Here is a 19,558-nt window from a genome sequence, read left to right as displayed (position 1 = left end):
CCGTTTAAAATTTAATAATTACATAAAATACTTATGCTGGCCGTTCCCTTTTAAACCAAAGGAAGAGCAAGTGCTTTCTGCAGGTCCCCAGTGCCAGTGTAGGGAGACACACTGGAAAAGCATCCCGTGGTGGTGGTGGGCAGGAGCTCGTGTGGGTCCCGGCAGGGTTGGACCAAAGGTGCTGTTATAGAGGTGACTTCCACATAGCATGTGGTGGGAAGGGAGGCCTTGTTTCATGCTGACGCTCAAGTTCCAGGGTCTGAAACACGTTCGTAACAGCATGTGGCTGATCAAAGACCTTCCTTGACTGCCTGGTTTGGTTGAGTTATTTTCCAGAGAGCGTGTGGGAAGTGTTTGTCACGAGACCCTTTCCTGCCCTGCAAGATTTTATTTTTTTTATACTTTTTTTTTTTTTTAATTAAAAATCACCATTTAGTGGTTTGTTGCCCCAACAGCACTTGCTGAGGATGTGAAACACTGGCTCCTGGGAGGGTCTGATACCAGCAGTGTCCTCCATGGGAAAACTAGCAAATTGCTAACAAGTCTTCATGAGTGTGTCCTTTCTTCCTGTCCAGACAAAGGCTCTTGTTAGAATGGTTTGTGTTGGAAGGGACCTTCAAAGATCATCTAGTCCAGCCCCCCTGCCATGGGCAGGGACATCTTTCATTAGATCAGATTGCTCAGAGCCCCATCCAGCCTGGCCTTGAACACTTCCAGTGATGGGGCATCCACAACTTCTCTGGGCAACCTGTTCTAGCATCTCACCATCCTCACAGGAGAGAATTTCTTCCTTATGTCCAAGCTAAATCTACCCTCTTTCAGTTTAAAACTGTTGCCCCTTGTCCTGGTAAAAAGTCTCTCTCCATCTTTCTTGTAAGGCCCCTTTAGGTACTGGAAGGCTGCTGTAAGGTCTCCCCGGAGCCTTCTCTTCTCCAGGCTGAACAACCCCAACTCTCCCAGCCTCTCCTCACAGGAGAGGTGTTCCATCCTTTTGATCATCTTTGTGGCCTCCTCTGGACCTGCTCCGACAGGTCCATGTCTTTCCTGTGCTGAGGACCCCAGAGCTGAACACAATACTCCAAGTGGGGTCTCACCAGAGCGGAGGAGAGGGGCAGAATCACCTCCCTCGACCTGCTGGCCACCCTTCTTGTTCTGCAGCCCAGGATATGGTTGGCTTTCTGAGCTGCAAGCGCACATTGTGGACTCATGTCCAATTTTGCAACTACCAGTACCCCCAAGCCCTTCTCCACAGGTCTGCTCTCAATCCCTTCACCCCCCAGCCTGTGCTGATACTGGTGATTGCCCTGACCCACGTGCAGGACCTTGTGCATCTTCCAAACCTCCTTGTTTAGGACCTAAAATATATTTGGGTGGGGGAGGAATTGAGTTTCCTCCCTTTTTTCGGTGGAGGTTGGTGAAATTTTCACGTTTTGGAAAGGTGTTTGTCAGGGATTTGGGATTTCCGAGTCCTGGTTTGGCCAAGCCGTGGTGTCTTGTCAACTGGAGCTTGGATGTGCTGCATCCTGGCTTGCTTGTACATGCAGGCTCTCGGTGTGCGCTCAGAGGTAAAAATAGGCTGCTGTGGCTGTGTTTCGCATGAGTCAGGAGGATATTTGGAGGAGGTAGGTGGGCTGAGCTCAGGAACAGTGCTGGGTTTGCAGTGATTCGGAGCTTTTATCTGAATGTAGGGGAGGGTTGGGCTGCATCACCGCCGTTCCCCTGTCTGACTTGCGTGTGCCCTTGGGCTCTGCTTTCCACCCGTGATCCTCCATCCTCAAGGTCTGTGCAAGTGTCGAAATCCAGCCAGCTTGTCATGGTCAGGATTTGTCACTGCATGTGGTGTACAAATTAATATTGCCCATCTCTGGGATACCTGTGCGAGTAGGTAGGTGGTGAAAGCTCCAGCTGCTCCAGCTCAGATTGGTACTGGGATGGTGGAAGTCAGTTTCTGTGGGTGTTGTGGGTGGACTGGTGGGACCTGTCCCTGCTGATGAAGGGCTGGAGCATGGAGTCTCCTGAAATCCAGCTTTTCTGAAAGTGCACGAAGCTGGCTCTGGAACCCTGGGCAGATGAGCTGCTCACTAGATGAGACCATGTGTGTCACAGGTCCTGGAGGATCTCCTGAGCTTTACTTCCCAGCTGTATGCCTGTAAGACTTGAACTGATGTTGTATTATATTAGTCTGTTTCTCTGTGCTGTGTCCCTTCGTTATTAGTGGGATGGGAGAACACATGGCTTGGGAGGGCTCTGTAGACTTGAGCATGAGATTTCTCCCTAACAGGCGGCAGCTTCTCAGCGCACGCTCTTCTGAAAAATACCAAGTGACTTTTGGCTTGAGCTCCGAAAATGAAAATAATGGCAGCTTTTTGTTTGTGAGAGGGTGGGGAGAGGAAGGAACTGAAGCTCCTCTGTGGCTAGGCTGTGGTTAGACTTTACCGTTATCTGCTGCCAGGTGCTCGGGTGTAGGCTTCTGGTGGGGTAGCTTGTCCACTCCTCTTGAGTTTGCTTGAAGATGTGAAAAAGTAACGGCGGCGAAGAGAAACGGTCTCTTGCAGGTATTGTACATAAGCATGCCGGCACCGCTGGTCATGGCCCCGCACCACGCTGGCCTCTTGCCTGCTTGAGGCCAAACGATTGCTGAAGAGCTGAGTTCGTGTCCAACCTGTAAATAGCAGGGGTGCAGGAGACGAGGGAGGCTTGTCCAGAACAAGCTTGAGAGAGTCATTAAAGCTCAGCCGAGTCCCATGTGCTTGTGTGATGACCACCTCGGTGACGTTCATGAGCAGCAGGAGTGATTGCTCTGTCTACACCAAACTGTGTACCGCAATGAGGTGAGAGACATCCAAAGGAGCTGGAAATGGGTGGGCAAAATCTCGAACCAGATTCGAAATAAGCAAATGGAAATCACTGAAATTAACTGAAATGGTGTTTATTGGGGCGGAGGTGAGCAGTAGGCTTGGAGGCGAGAGACCGGTCTGTAGACCTGCCCTGCCTCTCCTGGAAGGTCCTCCCTTCAGCTCAACATCTTTGTAGATGAGCTGGACAAGTCATCAGCAGTGCTGTTTGCTTGTGCTGCTCTACAGGCGTCTGTCCGTCTCTGGACTTGTCTCCATTTGTCTCAGTTTGCTCTGGCTGTGGACGTGCCTGGTTGCGCCCATGTTCCCGTGTGTGTACACCCACTCTTGGGCTTTGCGTTTGCCTGTGCACAACATGTCGGTCTTGTCCTGGCTTGAAGGGGAGTTCTTCGTTGCTCCGGGGTTATCACCGCCTTAAAATGTTGGGCGGTTACACGGAGTAGCCCATCACAACGTTTAGCGAATTGCGATGTTTAGATAATGGCAATTGAAATGCCACCTGCCCCGGTACCCAAGACACGCGTGGACGCCCTGGATCCTTCACGCGCCGTCGTTGCCTGCTCCGGGACGGCCACGGCGCGCGCGGCTCTGCTGGATGCAGCCGTGGGGGTTTCGCAGCAAGGGCTGCTCTTTCATCCCAGTGTCTGCGGCAAGCAGAGCTGGGAGATGAATGGTGACGGTCCCTGATGGCGACGATGGAGAGGGCGGTGGTGCCTCCTGCATTAGCAGCAGGGTGGTGGCAGCTCTCCCAGGCCGTTCCCATGCGCCGTGCTAAAAAAGGAGGAGGGCTCAGGCTGTTCTCTGGTATTTGCAAGCTCAGAGCAGCTTTAGCATCGCGCCGACGGGGCTGTGACCGGCCTCGCGTGGGAAGTGTGAAACGGGTGGGTTAAGGCGCCGTCCCCGCTGAGCTCAGCCATTTCGCTTGGGATTGCTGGGGTCTGGTGGGCTTTGAGCCTCATCTCCAGCCTCGGCGTGCGGATGAGCGTGGTGGGAGAAGGTCCGCACGGTTCGGTGGGTGGGGAGGACCCAGGACCTAAGGTGGAGCTGGGGTTTTTTGCTCCACGCGCTCTGGTGGGCACATTCGCATCCCAACGGGATGCTCCAGCACTATTACTGCTCTGCAGAGTAACCTGTAGGGCCTCTGGAAATATGGAAATAGCAGGACTGTAAGCTCATTATAAGCATTAACATTTTATTTTAGTTTTGAACAAGTGAATTAAGTTACTGTAAATGGCTTGAGCAGTAATACTTGGCAGCGTGCAGCCACAACTTGTCATGTAATGGTTTTAATCTTATTTTTCAAGAACAGAGGGAGCAATAGTTTTCTAACTGACTGGAGCCAAATCTGCGCTCACGTCTGTGTCTCTTCCATATCTCTCTGGGGTTTTGTTTGCACAATATTGTGGTGGATGTAGCGAACATATGGGGCTTAAATTCATTTAATAGTTGCAAGAAAATGAGTTTAAGGTTCTTATAGTATTAAGGTAGACATTTCCAAATTCGTTTTTAATGGAACATTTGTTCTCCAAAGATTATTACGCGCCATTAAGTCCTCTGCTGCGTGGTGTGTTCTCGTGCCCTGGGATATTATTGCCAAGGGATATAAACATGTTTATGGGGCCACTTTATTGAACGGTGAGATTAAATATACTAGACTTGAAAATGTCAGTAGGAGCATGAGTGCTTTGTGTCGTAAATCTTGTGTGAGAACATCAGGACGTAAATGTCGTGCCACCGTGTAAAACGGGTGCGAATCAAGTTGCGATCAGCTGAAAACACTTCTCAGCAGTACAGCAGCTGTAAATACTAGGATTTATCAGCATTAAATACGTAGACGGGAGTAGGTAGTATATGGGTTTTTCCTTCCCTGGGAGGACTAGATGGGCTATGTGGGGGTCATAAAACAGCAAATTATTTTTTAATGCTTCTGTATGACTGATGTGTGTGGCAGTGGGTGTGGGCAAAGCTCCCACCCAGCCGTAATGCTTTGTCTCACTGCAGGGCAGTGCTGCCGGGGGCACTCGGCTCTGCTCATTTTATATATATGTGTGTGTGTGTGTGTATGTATATATATATATAAAAAAATGGGCAGCATTATCTATATATCTATACATATCGCTCAACTCAGGAAAAAATAATAATCCCTGAATACAAGAGTAGAAAAAGCTCTGCAAGATTTATGCACTGATGTAATGACTTATGCACTACATACATCTCAGTGCATAAGTCGTTATCTATATATATCTATATATAGTAGGTAGTACCAGACCTGCTCGTCCCTCTTTGCATTTCTGTCGTTACCTTGGTGCATAAGCCTTGCAGAGCTTTTTCTACCATGGTATTCAGGGATTTTTTTTAATTTTTTTTTTTTTCCCCTCGTTTGAGTGATAAAATTAAGCATCAGCTGCATAAACCTGGCGTTTTGCTGCTTTTATGCCAAAACCAGTTGAGCTTGCTGATTTAAAGAATCTGATTCCAAACACAAGTTGGCTTTTGGGCTTCTTACCGACACAGGTGTGTGATATCCAAAGGTGCAGGGCTTGGTTGCCGGCGTGATTCAGACTGCCTGTCCTTCCTGGGCAGGACTGCCAGCCAGCCTGGATGCAAAAGCATCAACGGAGAGGAATTTGGGATTTGCCTGGAAGCCTGCAGGCAACCTGTGTCACCTTGAACTGAGGACGGCTGGCCCTTTGTCTGAGTAACAGGAATAGTTAACAAGACCAGGCTTAATTCCTGCTACTGTGTTGAAATGCAATGGGCGATAGCATCTATTTATGTACCTCAGATAATGAACCTCATCATAAATCTCAGTAGCGTGTTCGCAGCCTTTTCTTATTCCTTAATGCTGGGGAACATTGTCTTTGTCTTGGGCTTATTTTGAATAATGAAGAAGGCTTCCCCACCCCTTTTTTTCCCCCCCCTTGTTCCTGAACCTCTCCCTAGTTAAAACCAAGCCCTGAGGTTGGTTTGGTTTTTGGGGGGCTGCATCCCCTGCACTGGGCTGGTGGGCTGAGCTTTTATGGTAGGAGAAACCCCGACCCTTGCATCTCCATGTGAGGTAGTACACACGCATCGCCGTAAATCAGCCGGGGAGGGCGGTTTGGTGATTTCGGTGGGAGGAAGGTAGGGGTATGCAAAATGCTGTTTGTACTTTGGTGTTTCTGCTGTAGAGCAGGTCAAACACCGGTTGCAGATGCTCTGAGCACCATGGGGTCATGGCGACATTATCTAGCTCAGAAGTGAAAACTGAAGTCTATATATAGCAGGTCTTGATAAGCTTGCTTTAATAGTGAGGATTTGGGTCAAAAATATCTCTGAGGCTCTGTAGTTTTTTTTATACATATATATATGTGTGTGTGTGTGTGTATATATATATAAGCATATACACACACATATATAAAATCTGTATCATATATAGATATATAGAAATATGTATATACACACATATATACGCACATATATAAAAATGTCAAGGTGTATATATGTACACACATAAAATATCTATATCATATATCTGTGTATATATACACATACACACATATATATTAAAAAAGAGATATAAATATATATCAGGCTATATTGGGTTTTTTATATATAGAGAGTTATTGATATATCTATATCAGGCTGTATAGTTTATATATTAATTTTTTTATATATATGTATGTATATATCTATTTGGCTATATCAGGGCTGTGACCTGAAGGTGCAGCTGTGAGGTCTGGTCTAAACTGCGTTAGAAATTGTTAAATTTTAGACCAGCAGGAAAGACCCTGTGGCTCTGATACTCCTCCATAAGCAGCTATTTTTGCTGACACGGCTGTTGTGCCCACCGAGGGAAGGAGAGAGAGTCCCTGTAGTGACAGAGGCACGCTGGCTCATGAGGAAACCCAAGGTATGCTTACCTCGCTTATCTCTGCAGCTCACCTATGCTGACCCTTCATGTGGTGGTTTAAAACAAGGCGGTGTTCGGCTTGATAAAACAAGGTTAATTAGCTGTTATGGAAGAGGTGTGGCTTTATTTGAAGGTTTAACTCCTGATCGCTTAGTAGACACGAGGATGAACGTGCTTTTTGCGTTGCTCCCGAAGCTGAAGGGAGGAAGCCCTTGCTGTCTTGAACCAACATGTCTCACGGGCTTTTCTGGGGGAAGCTCTGCCTTTTTGCTCTTCAGGTCCCTTACCAGATCTTCATCCACCCAGCGCTCCGCTGGTGCGGGGTCTCCCGTCCTGTAATGGAGTCATCCCACCCGTCTGCACTGGAAACGGCTCTAAATGCGATCGTAGCTGCCGTAGGTGCTCTGTTATGGAAATACTCGTCTTGATCGACGTGCTCTGGTGACTCACCTCTTAATCCAGCTCCTGTTCAAAGCGGTGGCTGCGATGCAGGTGTATGGGCGAGCGCGTTGCCATCTCCCCTGTTCCTGCAGCCGTGCGGTGGCTGAGTACCAGGTTTTTTTTCTGTGCCGAAGGAAATTTTAGTGTTAAATTAACGTGGTTTGTTTTAGAGCGCGTGTGCCTCAACTGGAGCAACCTACGGGTCTATCACCCTTCGCTTGCATAGCAGGTGTTGAGCACGTTACGGGTGCTGCTTGTCTGCAGAGCTCCTTGCAGCCTGGACTCGTGAAAGGTCTTAATAATAATAATAATAACGATGTCGTCTCCAAACAAAGACCGACCAAAGAAAAGCAAAGCATGGCTGTTTGGGGATGGGGGAGACGCTTCGCTAAAGCTTCGCCCTGCAGCCCCCCGTGCCTCACCTGTAGCTCTTCTGCCCCGCAGGCATCGACATCCTGAAGCTGGTGGCGGCCCAGGTGGGGAGCCAGTGGAAGGACATCTACCAGTTCCTGTGCAACGCCAGCGAGCGCGAGGTGGCGGCTTTCTCCAACGGCTACGCCGCCGACCACGAGCGCGCCTACGCCGCCTTGCAGCACTGGACCATCCGCGGGCCCGAGGCCAGCCTGGCCCAGCTCATCAGCGCCCTGCGCCAGCACCGCCGCAACGACGTGGTGGAGAAGATCCGAGGCCTGATGGAGGACACCACGCCGGTAACCACGGGCTGGGCGCGGCGCGCGTCTCGGCAGGCCGTGGCGAGCGGGGGGGTGCCGGGGACCCGGCCGCGGCCTCAGGCTTAGCGAATAGCCCGGCGGCTGGACTCCGTCTCCCCCCCCTCCCCGGAGCTCCGCAGGGGCTTATGTTTAAGCTTTACGTTGCTTTCGAGCAAAGCTTAGCCACGGTTTGCTCAAAACCTTATCGAAGCTTTGACAAGCTCTTGAGTCCCGCGTGTTGTGGTTTGCACGTATCTCTGAGGGTCGCCAGGAGGACCTGGTACTTGAGCCCTTGTGCTGGGGACGTGGAGGAAAAAGCGTCGCCCTTTAAACTTGCTCTGAAATGCTGTAACTAAATGCTCAGGACTTTGAGAAGGGCCAGGCACCCTTGAGCACTAAATGTTGCCGTTGTGGAGTAGAGAGTTGCTTCCTCCAAGGTGGTGGCTGGTGGCGTGGGGGAGTCCACGCGTGCTGTCCTCCAGAGTTTTTGCCCTTCTTTGGCAGCTCTGGCCTTAAAACAACCTGCCCCGTATTTTGGGAGAAGAAAGAAATTGGTGCAGAATATCCTGCAGTAGGGTCTTGGCGGGGTGTAAGTCGTCAGGAGGTGCCTCAGTGACCTTTGCAGTTTGTTTTGGCTACCCCTGCCTTACCTGTCAGTGTGCTTTTGGATTTTTTGGCTCTCATAGTTCAGTGGTCTTCTGGAAGCATTGGTAAAGGTGATGAATGAGGCTTCTTCTGAATGTGGAAGCCAGTGGGACAACACCTGGATGGAGGTGTGGGCAGTCGAGGGAGGGCTCTTCCCCCTAAACCAGTTGGTGAAACGTTGGCCTTAGCAGTGACCCAGACCCGAAGGGGAACGGGTGGATGCCTGCAAACCTCTCTGGGCACTTGGTGGGGGCCTGGCAAGGTGGACCTTCGTGTACAGTAGAGCTTGTGGGGCAGGGTGCTTGGCACGGCAGGGGATTCCCAAATCCTGTTTTGACCATCCCAAACTTGCCCCTGTAAGAGGGACTGTGGTCTTTTCCCCATGTTGCGTATCCCGCGTGGCTTCATTTAGTGTACCAAACATCTCGGTCCCTCGTAACCATAGTGTGAAATCACAGGTTTCAATGTGTTAGCGGGAGTCCTGGGCTTGTGTTTTTGAGAGACCCCGAGTCAGGTGCCTGCCAAGCATTGCCCCATGCATCCTGCCCAAATTTTGGATAGGTTTCCTTTGCCAGCTGCCCGATCGCTCCTGCTCCCATTCAGTGGCTGTTTTCTTCCTTCCAGCTCCTGGTAATTAAGCAGCACGTAGCTTTCTCATTTCCTACCATGCTCCAAGATATTTTTTTTTTATATCAGAGATGGAAAAAATGAAATTAAAAGCCTGAGGCAAACCTGTGGTTAGGAAAAGAAGAGGCAGAGAAAATTGTCGTTTTGCACTTGTGAATTAAAGTTTCCAGTATGTGCAGTGTCCCAGAAGGACACGTTGTCCTTTTGCTCCTCCGGAGCAGGTAGGAACCTCTCTCCTCCTAGTTACTGCTTTGACTTTGAGTACTACAGCAAAGCGCTGGGCTAGGACATCAGATAAAACGTGGGGCTTGTTCATCAATCCCTTGGGCTGTGCAGTGCTCAACGCTCCTGAGCATTGTGCTGTTTTGGCCAAGGCTATCAGGCGGTGCTTCTCAAACAGCACAAAACTGCAGGTGGTGGCTCCAGGAACAGGGTTTATTGGGTGACTTGTTGGGCTGGTGGACTCCCAATGATGGAGTAACCATGAGCTGTTTGCTTACGTATGCCCATAACTCTGAAAATGCAGCGAGCGGATGCTCCAGAGAACGGGCAGATCCAAATCTCATGGATAATTGTATGCAAGTCTTCTCGACTTGCAACCAGTTCTCCTGCAAGACATTTCTCTTTGGTTTTTTAGAGCAGTGTGTTGTGTTCCCCAGCATCCAGCAGCACTGGGAGCCTGGTGGTACCCTGTGGCTTTCACTTGTTTTCCTAGAAATTGGTAAAATTGGGTTGCTGATCTTTTGAGCAGGCAGCTCAGGTGGGTCCACATGAGAAATGGGGCTCATTTCAGCAAAGGAGGTGTTTTTAAAAATTCACCCGAGCTGGCACATCCTCCTCCCCCATGTATGTGATCAGGCTTTTTCAGATGAGCATCCCTCATGATCAACCTCGGGTGTTGGCCATTCCTCTGCCCTGAGGGTCCTGGACAAGTTGCTGTGCTGAAGCAGCACGTGGGATATCAAAACTCCAAAGCACCCCAGGGTGCAGGTTCAGCATGGCAGCACATTGTGTTTCTGCAAGGTATTACCTGCTGTAACCTGTCTACCTCCTCTCCCTGAACTGGCTCCCATACCGTGGATGCCGGCGGTGGTGGAACAGCCCTGGGAGGGATGCAGAAAGCTGTGAGAAGCAGCTTGTGCAAGGAAGACCAAATCCCTGGAGCCTCGTGCCGGTGGCTGAGCTGCATCACAGTGGTCCAGACCACAAGCAGACGGGGGAGCCGATTGCTCAATGCCGGGAGCAGGCAAATCTGCTGGTTGGAAAGCCTTTAATTAGAGCTAATTCAAGTTTGACTCTCGGTGATTTGTCTGTCCAAGCACAGACAAATCGAGGCAGTTTCCCTCCGTACCAAACTGGTTTGATCTGAAGGAGCAGGTCACCCCATTGGTGACAGGCACGGGTGCTGCGCTGCACCTTTCCAGCATCCAGCCCTGCAGAAATGGTCTTGAGGAAAAAAAAACCAAAGAAACAAACAAAAAACATCCCCCCCCCCCCCCCCCCCCCCCCAAAAAAAAAAAAGAGGTTTTTGTGCTGTGGAGGGAAGTGAGGACTGTCAAGCAATGCAAATGCATGCATCCTCCCTACAGCTAATGGCATGATGCCCTTGGGGTGACCCGAGCCAGCAGCGAGCCTCTAATGCGTGCCAGTGTGTCCTCGATGAGCCCGGGAGGGATGCACGGGTGGCTGTGCTGTCCGTGATGCCTTTGGCCCTGCCCGACATCCCTGAGTGCAAAAGGGGGGTTCCCCATCTCTCCCCACAATCCTGTGTCATAAGAAAGCACCAACTCATAAGTAAAAATTGTATTATTGAATGACACAGCTCTCTGATGGCAAATTGGTACCTTAAACCTAGCCAGCCTCCCTTCACCGTCCCACCAGCTATTGTATCCTTGTCCCAAATCCTTTATCTGGCATCTGGCTTCAGGCTGTGAAACCTGAAAGCTGCTCTTTCTTGTAGTGCCCCATTCCCTCAGCAGCCTTGCGAGCTCTGAAATCCAAATATTTACAACCCCCGATAGGAACAGGAGAATTAATGGGAGTCTCTGGAGCGTTACGGTATGTGGTAGGAACATTTTCCTTCGGGTAGGGAACAGCTCCACTGAAGACTCGCCGGCTTTTTTAGCTGCGGGAGATTATGCTGGTTTTGCATCGCACTGAATGAATTTAGGTTAAAACGAGATTAGCCCTCTGAATCGCTTTGCTAGCGTTTTTTTGCAGCTGATCCAGAAAATATGGAGAGTGCAGCAGCTCTGGGAAGGTTTTTTGGGGTGCATTTAACTCGCAGGGCTCCTGTTAAAGGTTGGCCCCAGCCGTGAATGCTTCTCCAGCTTGAGGTTTGCAGAATTTCTCCCCTTGCAGGCAGGCTTGCCGGGCAGCGGCATGCGAGCCCGGGCACTGTTTAGCGAGCAGAGGCACACCCTAAATTAGTGGTGCTGACAACAACAAAAATAGGGGATAGGGGGGGGGGAGAAAGGGAGAGGTTTTCCACTGCTGTCCCAGCAAATTGCAATTCCCCGTTTTGGGGTTTAAATTGGAAAAATTCAGTGTAGCGCAGGCACTGGGTAATGGGATTTTTTTGGGGTGCCTAACAGCATTTTGCAGATACCAAGGGGTGTCAGTGCTCGCCTGGGCTGGCCTGGGGCATTGCTGGCACAGCTGGCCACCTTGGCTACCATGAGCAATGCTTTAAGCTCTTATCTTCTTATTTATGGCTCTGCTGGCCTCAGCTGAAATATTTCAGGGAATGGATGGAGGGGAAGCAGACAGCCTTGCTCAGGGCGTTCAGCAGCGCAGCCTCAGCAAAGCTTAGAAAAAATAATAAATTAATAAGGGAGATGTTGAAAATGGAGAGGGGGAGGCTGCAGCCCCAAGCCCAACGAGATTTAGGTCCGTGGCTAATTGCATGCCGCGGATAATCCCATGAATCAGCAGATATGTCAGGGCTGGGTGTGGTGTGAGGTTAAACTTGTGGGATTTTTGGGGGGTGCCAGAAGGGAAGAGGATGTGAAAGCAGCCCCGTGTCGAGGCATGTGGCTGTGGCAGCGCCTTTTGGCTTCTTTTATTCCTCTTTTGCAGGTCAAAACCCAGGGGTGGGGGTGCAGAGCCTGGAGCAGTGTTCCCCAAATCTAGTCCCCAAGAGCTCCTGCCCATCCCCTGGGTTTCCTCTTTTGGCAAAGCAGAACCAGGCTGGACCCAGTAATTAGCAATTAACTTTGTGCTGCGTTAACCTCATGTGTCAGCGGTGGAGCGAGGGTGAAGTTGTTGGAGGGGTTACCCAGCTGAGGGGCTGTGGTCCGAGGGCTGGGAAGTGCCCAGGCAGCCAGGAAAAAACAAAATTGCGTGCAGTTTTTCCTTCTGGACTTGCATCAGGTTTTATTTGAGGCACAAAGCTGTGGGATAAAGTGGCCGGGGCCCTGGGGAAGGGGTAAGGCTGGTTGGGTTTTGCTGGAGTGGGCATCGCTGTTTTCCTTCAGGCTTCCTCTAAACCATGAGTTGATTTTCAGCAAACCGAGGTTGGGTTTGAACCAGGCTGGAGAATATGCAATACACAAGTTTAATAATTTATAAAGTAATACAAATATAAATAATATAAACACAAAGATATAAACTTTATAGTAGATGCAGTTATATTTGAGGTTTCCCTGCTGTGGTAGCCACATCTCCTTGGGTCTGTGTATTTGCAGTATAATGGGCTTGGGAGTGTAAGATGAAACTAGAAGACGGCGAGGCCATAACAAGCCGAACTTGGCACTGACTTATTCAACCTCTAATTGAGTTTGAAAACTCTTCATCACAGCTTCATCAACTCTTCATCATGGTTTGAGTTGAAAAAGTGGGTGGGCAAATCCATAGAAAGGAGAAGCCACCAGGAGCTGTCATGGAGACACCATCTTCTGCTTGGAGAAGCACTTGGCCCATGAATGGCTGGGGCCAGTGGGGAAAAGCTGCTTCCTCCATGGATGGCTGCATTTTGGTCTTGGTGTCTAAACCCTCCCCAGACCCAGCATTGCTTGTCCCGGGTCGCGTCAGGCTTGACGTGAGTAGCTCTTCTGCAGGGCTGCCTTGTGTTGAGGGATGCCGGCTCCACCACAGAGGTGATGTCGGGTGCTTTTCTGAAGCCTGGCCAGTGAGGTGAAGGACACGGAGAGGACATTTGGGCTTCCCCACCCCAGGGTGCTGAGCACCCTCGTGCCCTTCCCGTCCTGGCGAAGGGCTTGCCTTCTGCTTTGCAGCACCTGCACCCCGTCGCTGCATCTCTCTGCCGCCTCGATGAGACCTTGTGGCCTGCCCAGTGGTGTTTCACCTTCCAAGGTCTGGTCTGCCCTCAAGGTAGACCCCCAAACACCACGTGCACCATGAAGCCACTCATCTGAGCGGATCCCCCCTACGCCTGTGGGGACCACAGCGAGAGCATCCCTCGCCGACACCGCCCTGCATCTGCAGCATCGCCCACGTGGGGCTGCCGCCCAGCCCACCCTGCCCCGTGTGCTGGGCTTTCTCCTCCTACATCCCCTACAGAGGCATAACAGACCTGGGAATAGGGCTGGTGTCAGCTGGGTGTCATCTTTTGGCAGGGAATCCGGGAAACGGCCGCCTCGGTGCTAAATTTATCCCCCCCCGCATCCCAGGAGGGTGCACAGCCACCCTCGGCAGCAGCAAACCTGCCACCGGCTTTTATTACCACCTGCAGGAGGAATTACAGGGAAGCTTTGCCCAAGGGAGGGGTTTTTTTTTTTTAGTGCCTACGACTGCTCCTTCCTAACATTAGCACAGCAGCTGCAGTTTCTTTTTGTCCAAGTTGAGCTTTTATTGCGGTACAGTAAAACAAAGGCAGAAAATGGGACCGACCAGTTCAAGCAGAGCTGTTGGGAGCAGCTGTGAAAAGAAAACAAAGCCAAGCCTATGTCATCTTCTGCACCCACCCCCTTCTGTCCCCTTTTCTTCCTTTTAGGAAGGACCTTCAGACACCCTGAGCTGCTTAGAGCATCCTCCCAGATGCACTGGGATCCAAGAGGATGTCGGTGCTTGAGCTGCATCCTAAAGGGCTGGAAGTACACAGGAGCTTTTAGGATTTTTTTTTTTTTTTTTTGTTGGCATTGCAAATCTCTTGCTGCAGTGCTTAGAAGAAAAAAATAAAAAAAAAAAAATTGGCAGAGTGCGCCGGTACGACTGACCGGTCGCAGGAGGCTGCTGATGCATCAAAGCCGCCGCGGCGCCTTCGGTTTTCACGCAGGACCGTGCATCTAACAGTCTCCCATGTGTCTGTCTGTGCAGGTGCAAATGCAGCCCCAGTGGCAAGCGCAGGACCCCTGCAACGATGATGGAAAGGTGAGATATGTGGTGGCTCTGGAAAGGCAAAAGAGCTTCAGAGTGTTGGTTTGGGGTTTTGGTTTGGGTGTTTTTTGTTTTTTTGGTTTTGTTTTTTTTTTTTTTTTTCTCCAGTCAGAGCTCGGTTTTGCTCGAGCACTGCCGTTCTTAAAAACAGGGGCGGCCAAGGTGGTTTTGAGCAAGTGAGTCACGGCGTGGACTATGAATGGTGTATTTTTACACCTATTCCACAGGCTTCACCTCGCAACAACCTTTTGCTTTCCCCGGCCTTTCAAAACCCTTGTTCCCACTCGCTTTCTTCCCGCGGTTTAAATATTAACACTCATCCAAGCATCCTGTTTGCTTTGCCTCAAGCTTGCAACCGTTCAGCTATTTGGAAAGCTTTGGGCTCCCAGGATGCCTACAGTCGAATAACCTCAGCTGCTTTAGCAGCTGTTTAATTAAACTCTAAATGACTTGCTTCTGGGAAGGGTTTTTCCCCTCTGCTGGGAAGGCAGAGCTGGGGCAGCCGGCTGCTCCGTGCCCTCCCTGTAATTGTTCCTTGGCCGTCGGGCTCCTTTTTGGAAATCAGGAGGTGGGTTTGTGGCTGGATATTAAATAGATGAGTTGCACGAGGAAAAACTAACCCCTAAAGCCTGTTTGTTATTTTTTTAAAGGGGAAATCGGAGCATGTTGCAATTTGGAAAGTGGCCAGCCGCTGTTCTGGTCCTTCCCTTGCTTTTCCCCAATAGGCAATAGGCTGATTCTTGTTGATGAGCTGTACTGGAAAGGGAGTTTCAGAGGAGAAGGCAGATTCTTTTAATTAAAAATTAAAGCTGACTTTTATTTTTAACATGCCTATTGCGTAACGTGCTGAGCTAGAACAAATCGTCCCCTGTTTATTTTCAATGGGGAATAAAAAAAAAACCAAAACTTTTATTCTACCAGGGACAAGCTTCAATGTTACTTTAATGTGAACTAATGGGCGTCTCAGCAGACATGTGATTTGTGGGTGGCAAATTCCTCGACACGGATGAGGAATGCGCAGGCACATCCATGCTGGCGCGGAGGTGGCTCAGCAGCTCCCTGTCCCACAGCCTTTAATCCAAATTTTGCATTTTAATCTATGGGTAGTAAGTAAAAGCGTGTTAGCAGGAATAGCCTGGTCTTCCCTCTGTAGAAGGAGAAAACAGGGTTGTGAAATGCTGTTGGGAGGGTGGGTTGCATGTGGACAAGCCTTGCAATTCTGCTCTGTGGCAGGTCAAGCAGGGATGAGGGGTTTGGGAAGAAGTTAAATATTAGATGGTCCTTAAAGCGACTTGCTTGGGGGGACCTGGTGACCTGCAGAGGTGCCTGAGCTGCTAGCCAGGGATGTGGGGATGCTGCCCTGAGCCTCTCGTCCCTGCAGGGAATGGGAACCAGAAATGCTCTGCTTGAGATTTGCACACCAAGGGGATGCTGAGAGATGGAGGAGGGTAGATAATGTTGGCTGCTGCCGTGGAGGTAGGAAGGAGATGCAAGAAGGAAGATGCAGAGCACAGTCAAATTAGGAAGTAGGTTTACGCCGGCTTCCCAGCACAGCATGTCCCAGCAGCGCTTGCTGTTCCCTGTATCTTCGGGACCGCGGAGCCGAACGCTTGCCCTTGGCTCGCATCAGGGTAGCAAAAAGCAAAGGCACTTGGGTGACGCTGTGGTCAATGCCAGCCCCTGCTTGTCCTTCCCAGTCCTGAACTTGGAGTCTCGTGGGATGGATTTTCTGCATCATGCTTTAATGGGGTGCTCATGAGGGCAAATAAATCATTAACTCAGAATGTTGTTACCAGTGTAGCTGGTCACAGGAGTGTGCTGCAATGGAGATCCCCGAGGGGTCTCGCAGCTCTCTCCCTGAAGCCTTGGCACTGGTTGGAGGCATGGAGCCGGGCTATGCCTTGCTTTTAGTAAACAATAGCTATGGAGCAGGTTTCCTGGGGGACCTTACCTGCTCGGGCATCATCACCTGTTGCCCCTAAGAGCTGTGCTTTGGGCTTTAATAAACCCAGAGCGAGAAGGAAAACCAAGTTAAAATGCTCTGCTGCGGTTGCATGCACCATCCTGGTGCTGCGGTTGCTCCTACCAAGAGCGCGGGTTGCGTTGCCCCTCCTGCCTGTTGAGTGCTGACGTGCCAAATGCCAGCACTGATGTCCCCCCCGGGTTACCTCCGGTGCCTGTTCTGGGTCAGCAGGTCCCCTGGGAGGAGGAGGCCACCCAAATGCAGGGACCACTTGCCAAGGATGGGCTGGGGTGTGTTGAAAGCCGGGATGCAGATGGGTTTGAGTGCGAGCCCCTTGCGTAGCATCCCTCTGAGTTAATTTTCCTTCTTTTTCTTTCCCCCAAAGCTGGAAGCTGACAGACTGGCGCTGCCGGTGAGCCCCAGCCCGCTCAGCCCTGCGCCCAGCCCCAGCCCCAAGCCCCCCGAGGCGGCCGTCCTCACCGTGGAGCCCTCGCCTTCGGAGAAGAAATGCTTCTTCGTCGACGAAGCAGAGCCCCTCCTGCGGTGCGACTCGACCTCCAGCGGCTCCTCCGCGCTCAGCCGGACAGGCTCTTTTATTACCAAAGGTACCAAAAATCAGCCTGGGGGGGAGCGGGAGGACCAAAGGGATGCCACGGTGTGTCCCCTGCGGTCAGCACACGTGGCAGAGCTGCCCAACATGATACCATTAAAGTAAATAACTGGGAAAACTGGCTCTCCAAGATATGTTTATCACATCCTCATTCCAGACCAGAATATCCTGTTAGCAAAGATGATACAGATTTGAGAGGGGAAAACACCTTTAAAGGCTTTTAACTCTTTGAAGTGCTGCCAGAGAAGTTGTAGCATCCCTGGATGTTTGAGGGGGTTTCTCCTGAATTTTGGCCGTTGTGTTGGCCTGTGTGTTACTGCACGAGATGAACCAGAAAAATGTCATTTCAAGATTGAATTTTTTTTTTTTCACCCTTGGTCCTGCTTGCTGCAGCATGTGACTTGAGATCTAAATCACCGTTAGTCACCCCCCTTTTTTGAGGGGGTTTAATTTACTGCATATAAGTTGCTGCATTTAATCTTCTTTAACTTCTGATGAAGGTGAAACACCGAGCTCAGTCAACCTACCAAATTTATACTTGGGTGCGGAAATGAAGCTGACCCAATGAAAACAACTCAAAAGAGCAGAATTCAGCTTTTTTGGCTCCCCTCCTGCCTTCACTTTTCCACGTTGGCCATTCAGCATTTATAAATGCTGTATTTGCTCTAGCGGGATCCTGAATTAGGTGCCTCAGCAGTGCTGGCTTCTCCATTTTCTCCCCTCCCCATCGCTCATCACCCTCCACCTTTTTCCTCGATTCTCCTGGTGGTGTGTCCCTCTCCAGAGGTGGCACCAGGGGATGGACCGAGCTCTCTAAGGAGAGCAAGCCCTGGTTAGCAGAGGTTTCCTGAGGGGTTTCTTGACCACCCTCTCCTTTCCTCCTGCAGAAAAGAAGGACACTGTCCTGCGCCAGGTGCGTTTGGACCCTTGCGACCTGCAGCCCATCTTCGACGACATGCTGCACATCCTCAACCCTGAGGAGCTCCACGTGATAGAGGAGATCCCGCAGGCTGAAGACAAGCTGGACAGGCTATTTGAGATCGCTGGAGTCAAGAGCCAGGAAGCCAGCCAGACCCTCCTGGACTCTGTCTATAGCCACCTTCCCGACTTACTGTAGGCACTGGGTCACCACGCACTCTCCGAATATCTGCTAGAGCTAGCTTGGCACTCGTTAAGATGACCGACAATATGCAGGCAGGTTTTGTTGTAGAATATATGGCCAGTATTTTCGTTGAGGTGTCCTTGGTTTCTGGAGGGGGGGCGGTTTGCCAGTGTTGCACCCCTCCACCTTAACTCTATTGCTCAGTCCAAGTCTTTGCACCCTCTGCCCCTTTCCCGAGCATCTCTTCTCCTTGTTCTCATTCCAATCAGATCAGTCGATGCACTTTAAAAAAAAAAAAAAAAATGCAGTTAACGAACTAAAAGACCACAAATCTGGTGTAATTTAACACATCAAATCGGGGATTGCTCTGTAACCCACATCTTCTGTCAAAGCTGTCGCTCGGAGTGACCGTCTCCCACCACTTCCCTTCGCCTCGGAGCGGTGAATGGCAAAAACACGCAAAAAAACCCCAATCGTTGCTGGTTACCATCTCTTAAAGCAGCTAAGCTTCCCACTCGAGCTGACTTTTTTTTTTAATGTACTATTGTATAGCTCATATCCATTGCTGAGATTTTACTAGCACGGTTATTTATTGTATGGTTTTCACCCGGACAATGCATCGCGCTCCTATAAGCTAAAGCAGAAGCGCTTGAAACGCAAAGAAAAGGGTCAGTCCCACCAACCTTCGAGGTGATGAAAAGGTCCTTTGCCTTCAGTCGAATGTAAGGAGTTATGTTGCCTTGCCGCTTGTGGGAACGGCGGGGGCCCCGAAGGGAGCCGGTGCTGGACGTGGGGAGGTGAAGGCGGCCGCCGGTGGTCCTGCTCTCCTCGTGGTGTAAGACTTAAACCAAGCTATGCTTTTACACTCGTGTCTCTTGTTTTTTATACAGACGTGGCCGATAGGTTCTCCAAAGACCTTACCCGGTCTTAATAGTCTCTTCAAATCACACTTCACTTTTTATTAAACGAAAAGAGGTTGGGGGGTGGGGGAAAAAAGCTGCATCGTAAGAAGTCTGTCTGATTATATTTGCAACTATTATGCTCCCGTAATGAACAGTCTGTACTACGCTCAATTTGAAGAAATCATGATACGAGGGTGGCGTGTGCCGGCCCGTGGGAAGGGGTGGGAGTGGGGGAAGAGGGGAATGAATTGAAAAATTGCCTTCCAGTGTACTAATTTATTAATAAATACTAGGTGTTTGTTACTTGACATGATTCTGCGTTAACCTCCTTAACGCCTGCCTCTGCTCGGGGACACCTGGGTTGGAGCAGGGGCTGCTCAGGGTGCCCATGGCAGGGTGAAGAGGGAGATTTTGGGGTTTGGGGGTGGTGAGGGGGTTGTCTCCTGTAGCTCTGAGGCTAAAATGTGATTGCTT

The 19,558-nt window shown here is 50.4% G+C and overlaps 1 protein-coding gene across 1 annotated transcript in view; it reads left to right on the top strand.

Annotated features, from left to right (window-relative positions):
* TNFRSF21 (TNF receptor superfamily member 21) overlaps positions 1 to 19,392 on the top strand; it is a 35,015-nt gene extending 15,623 nt beyond the window's left edge. The window contains exons 4-7 of the mRNA XM_052809593.1: positions 7,633 to 7,898; positions 14,448 to 14,501; positions 16,856 to 17,075; positions 17,968 to 19,392. Coding sequence (XP_052665553.1) covers positions 7,633 to 7,898; positions 14,448 to 14,501; positions 16,856 to 17,075; positions 17,968 to 18,197 — 770 coding nt within the window. The 3' untranslated portion in view covers positions 18,198 to 19,392. The remainder of the gene's footprint in view (positions 1 to 7,632; positions 7,899 to 14,447; positions 14,502 to 16,855; positions 17,076 to 17,967) is intronic.
* The last annotated feature ends 166 nt before the right edge of the window (positions 19,393 to 19,558 follow it).

This window comes from Harpia harpyja, chromosome 15 (assembly GCF_026419915.1).
Source record: "Harpia harpyja isolate bHarHar1 chromosome 15, bHarHar1 primary haplotype, whole genome shotgun sequence".
Lineage (NCBI taxonomy): Eukaryota > Metazoa > Chordata > Aves > Accipitriformes > Accipitridae > Harpia > Harpia harpyja.
The sequence above is the reverse complement of the archived record's forward strand: the minus strand, read 5'-3'. Positions and strand labels throughout refer to the sequence as shown.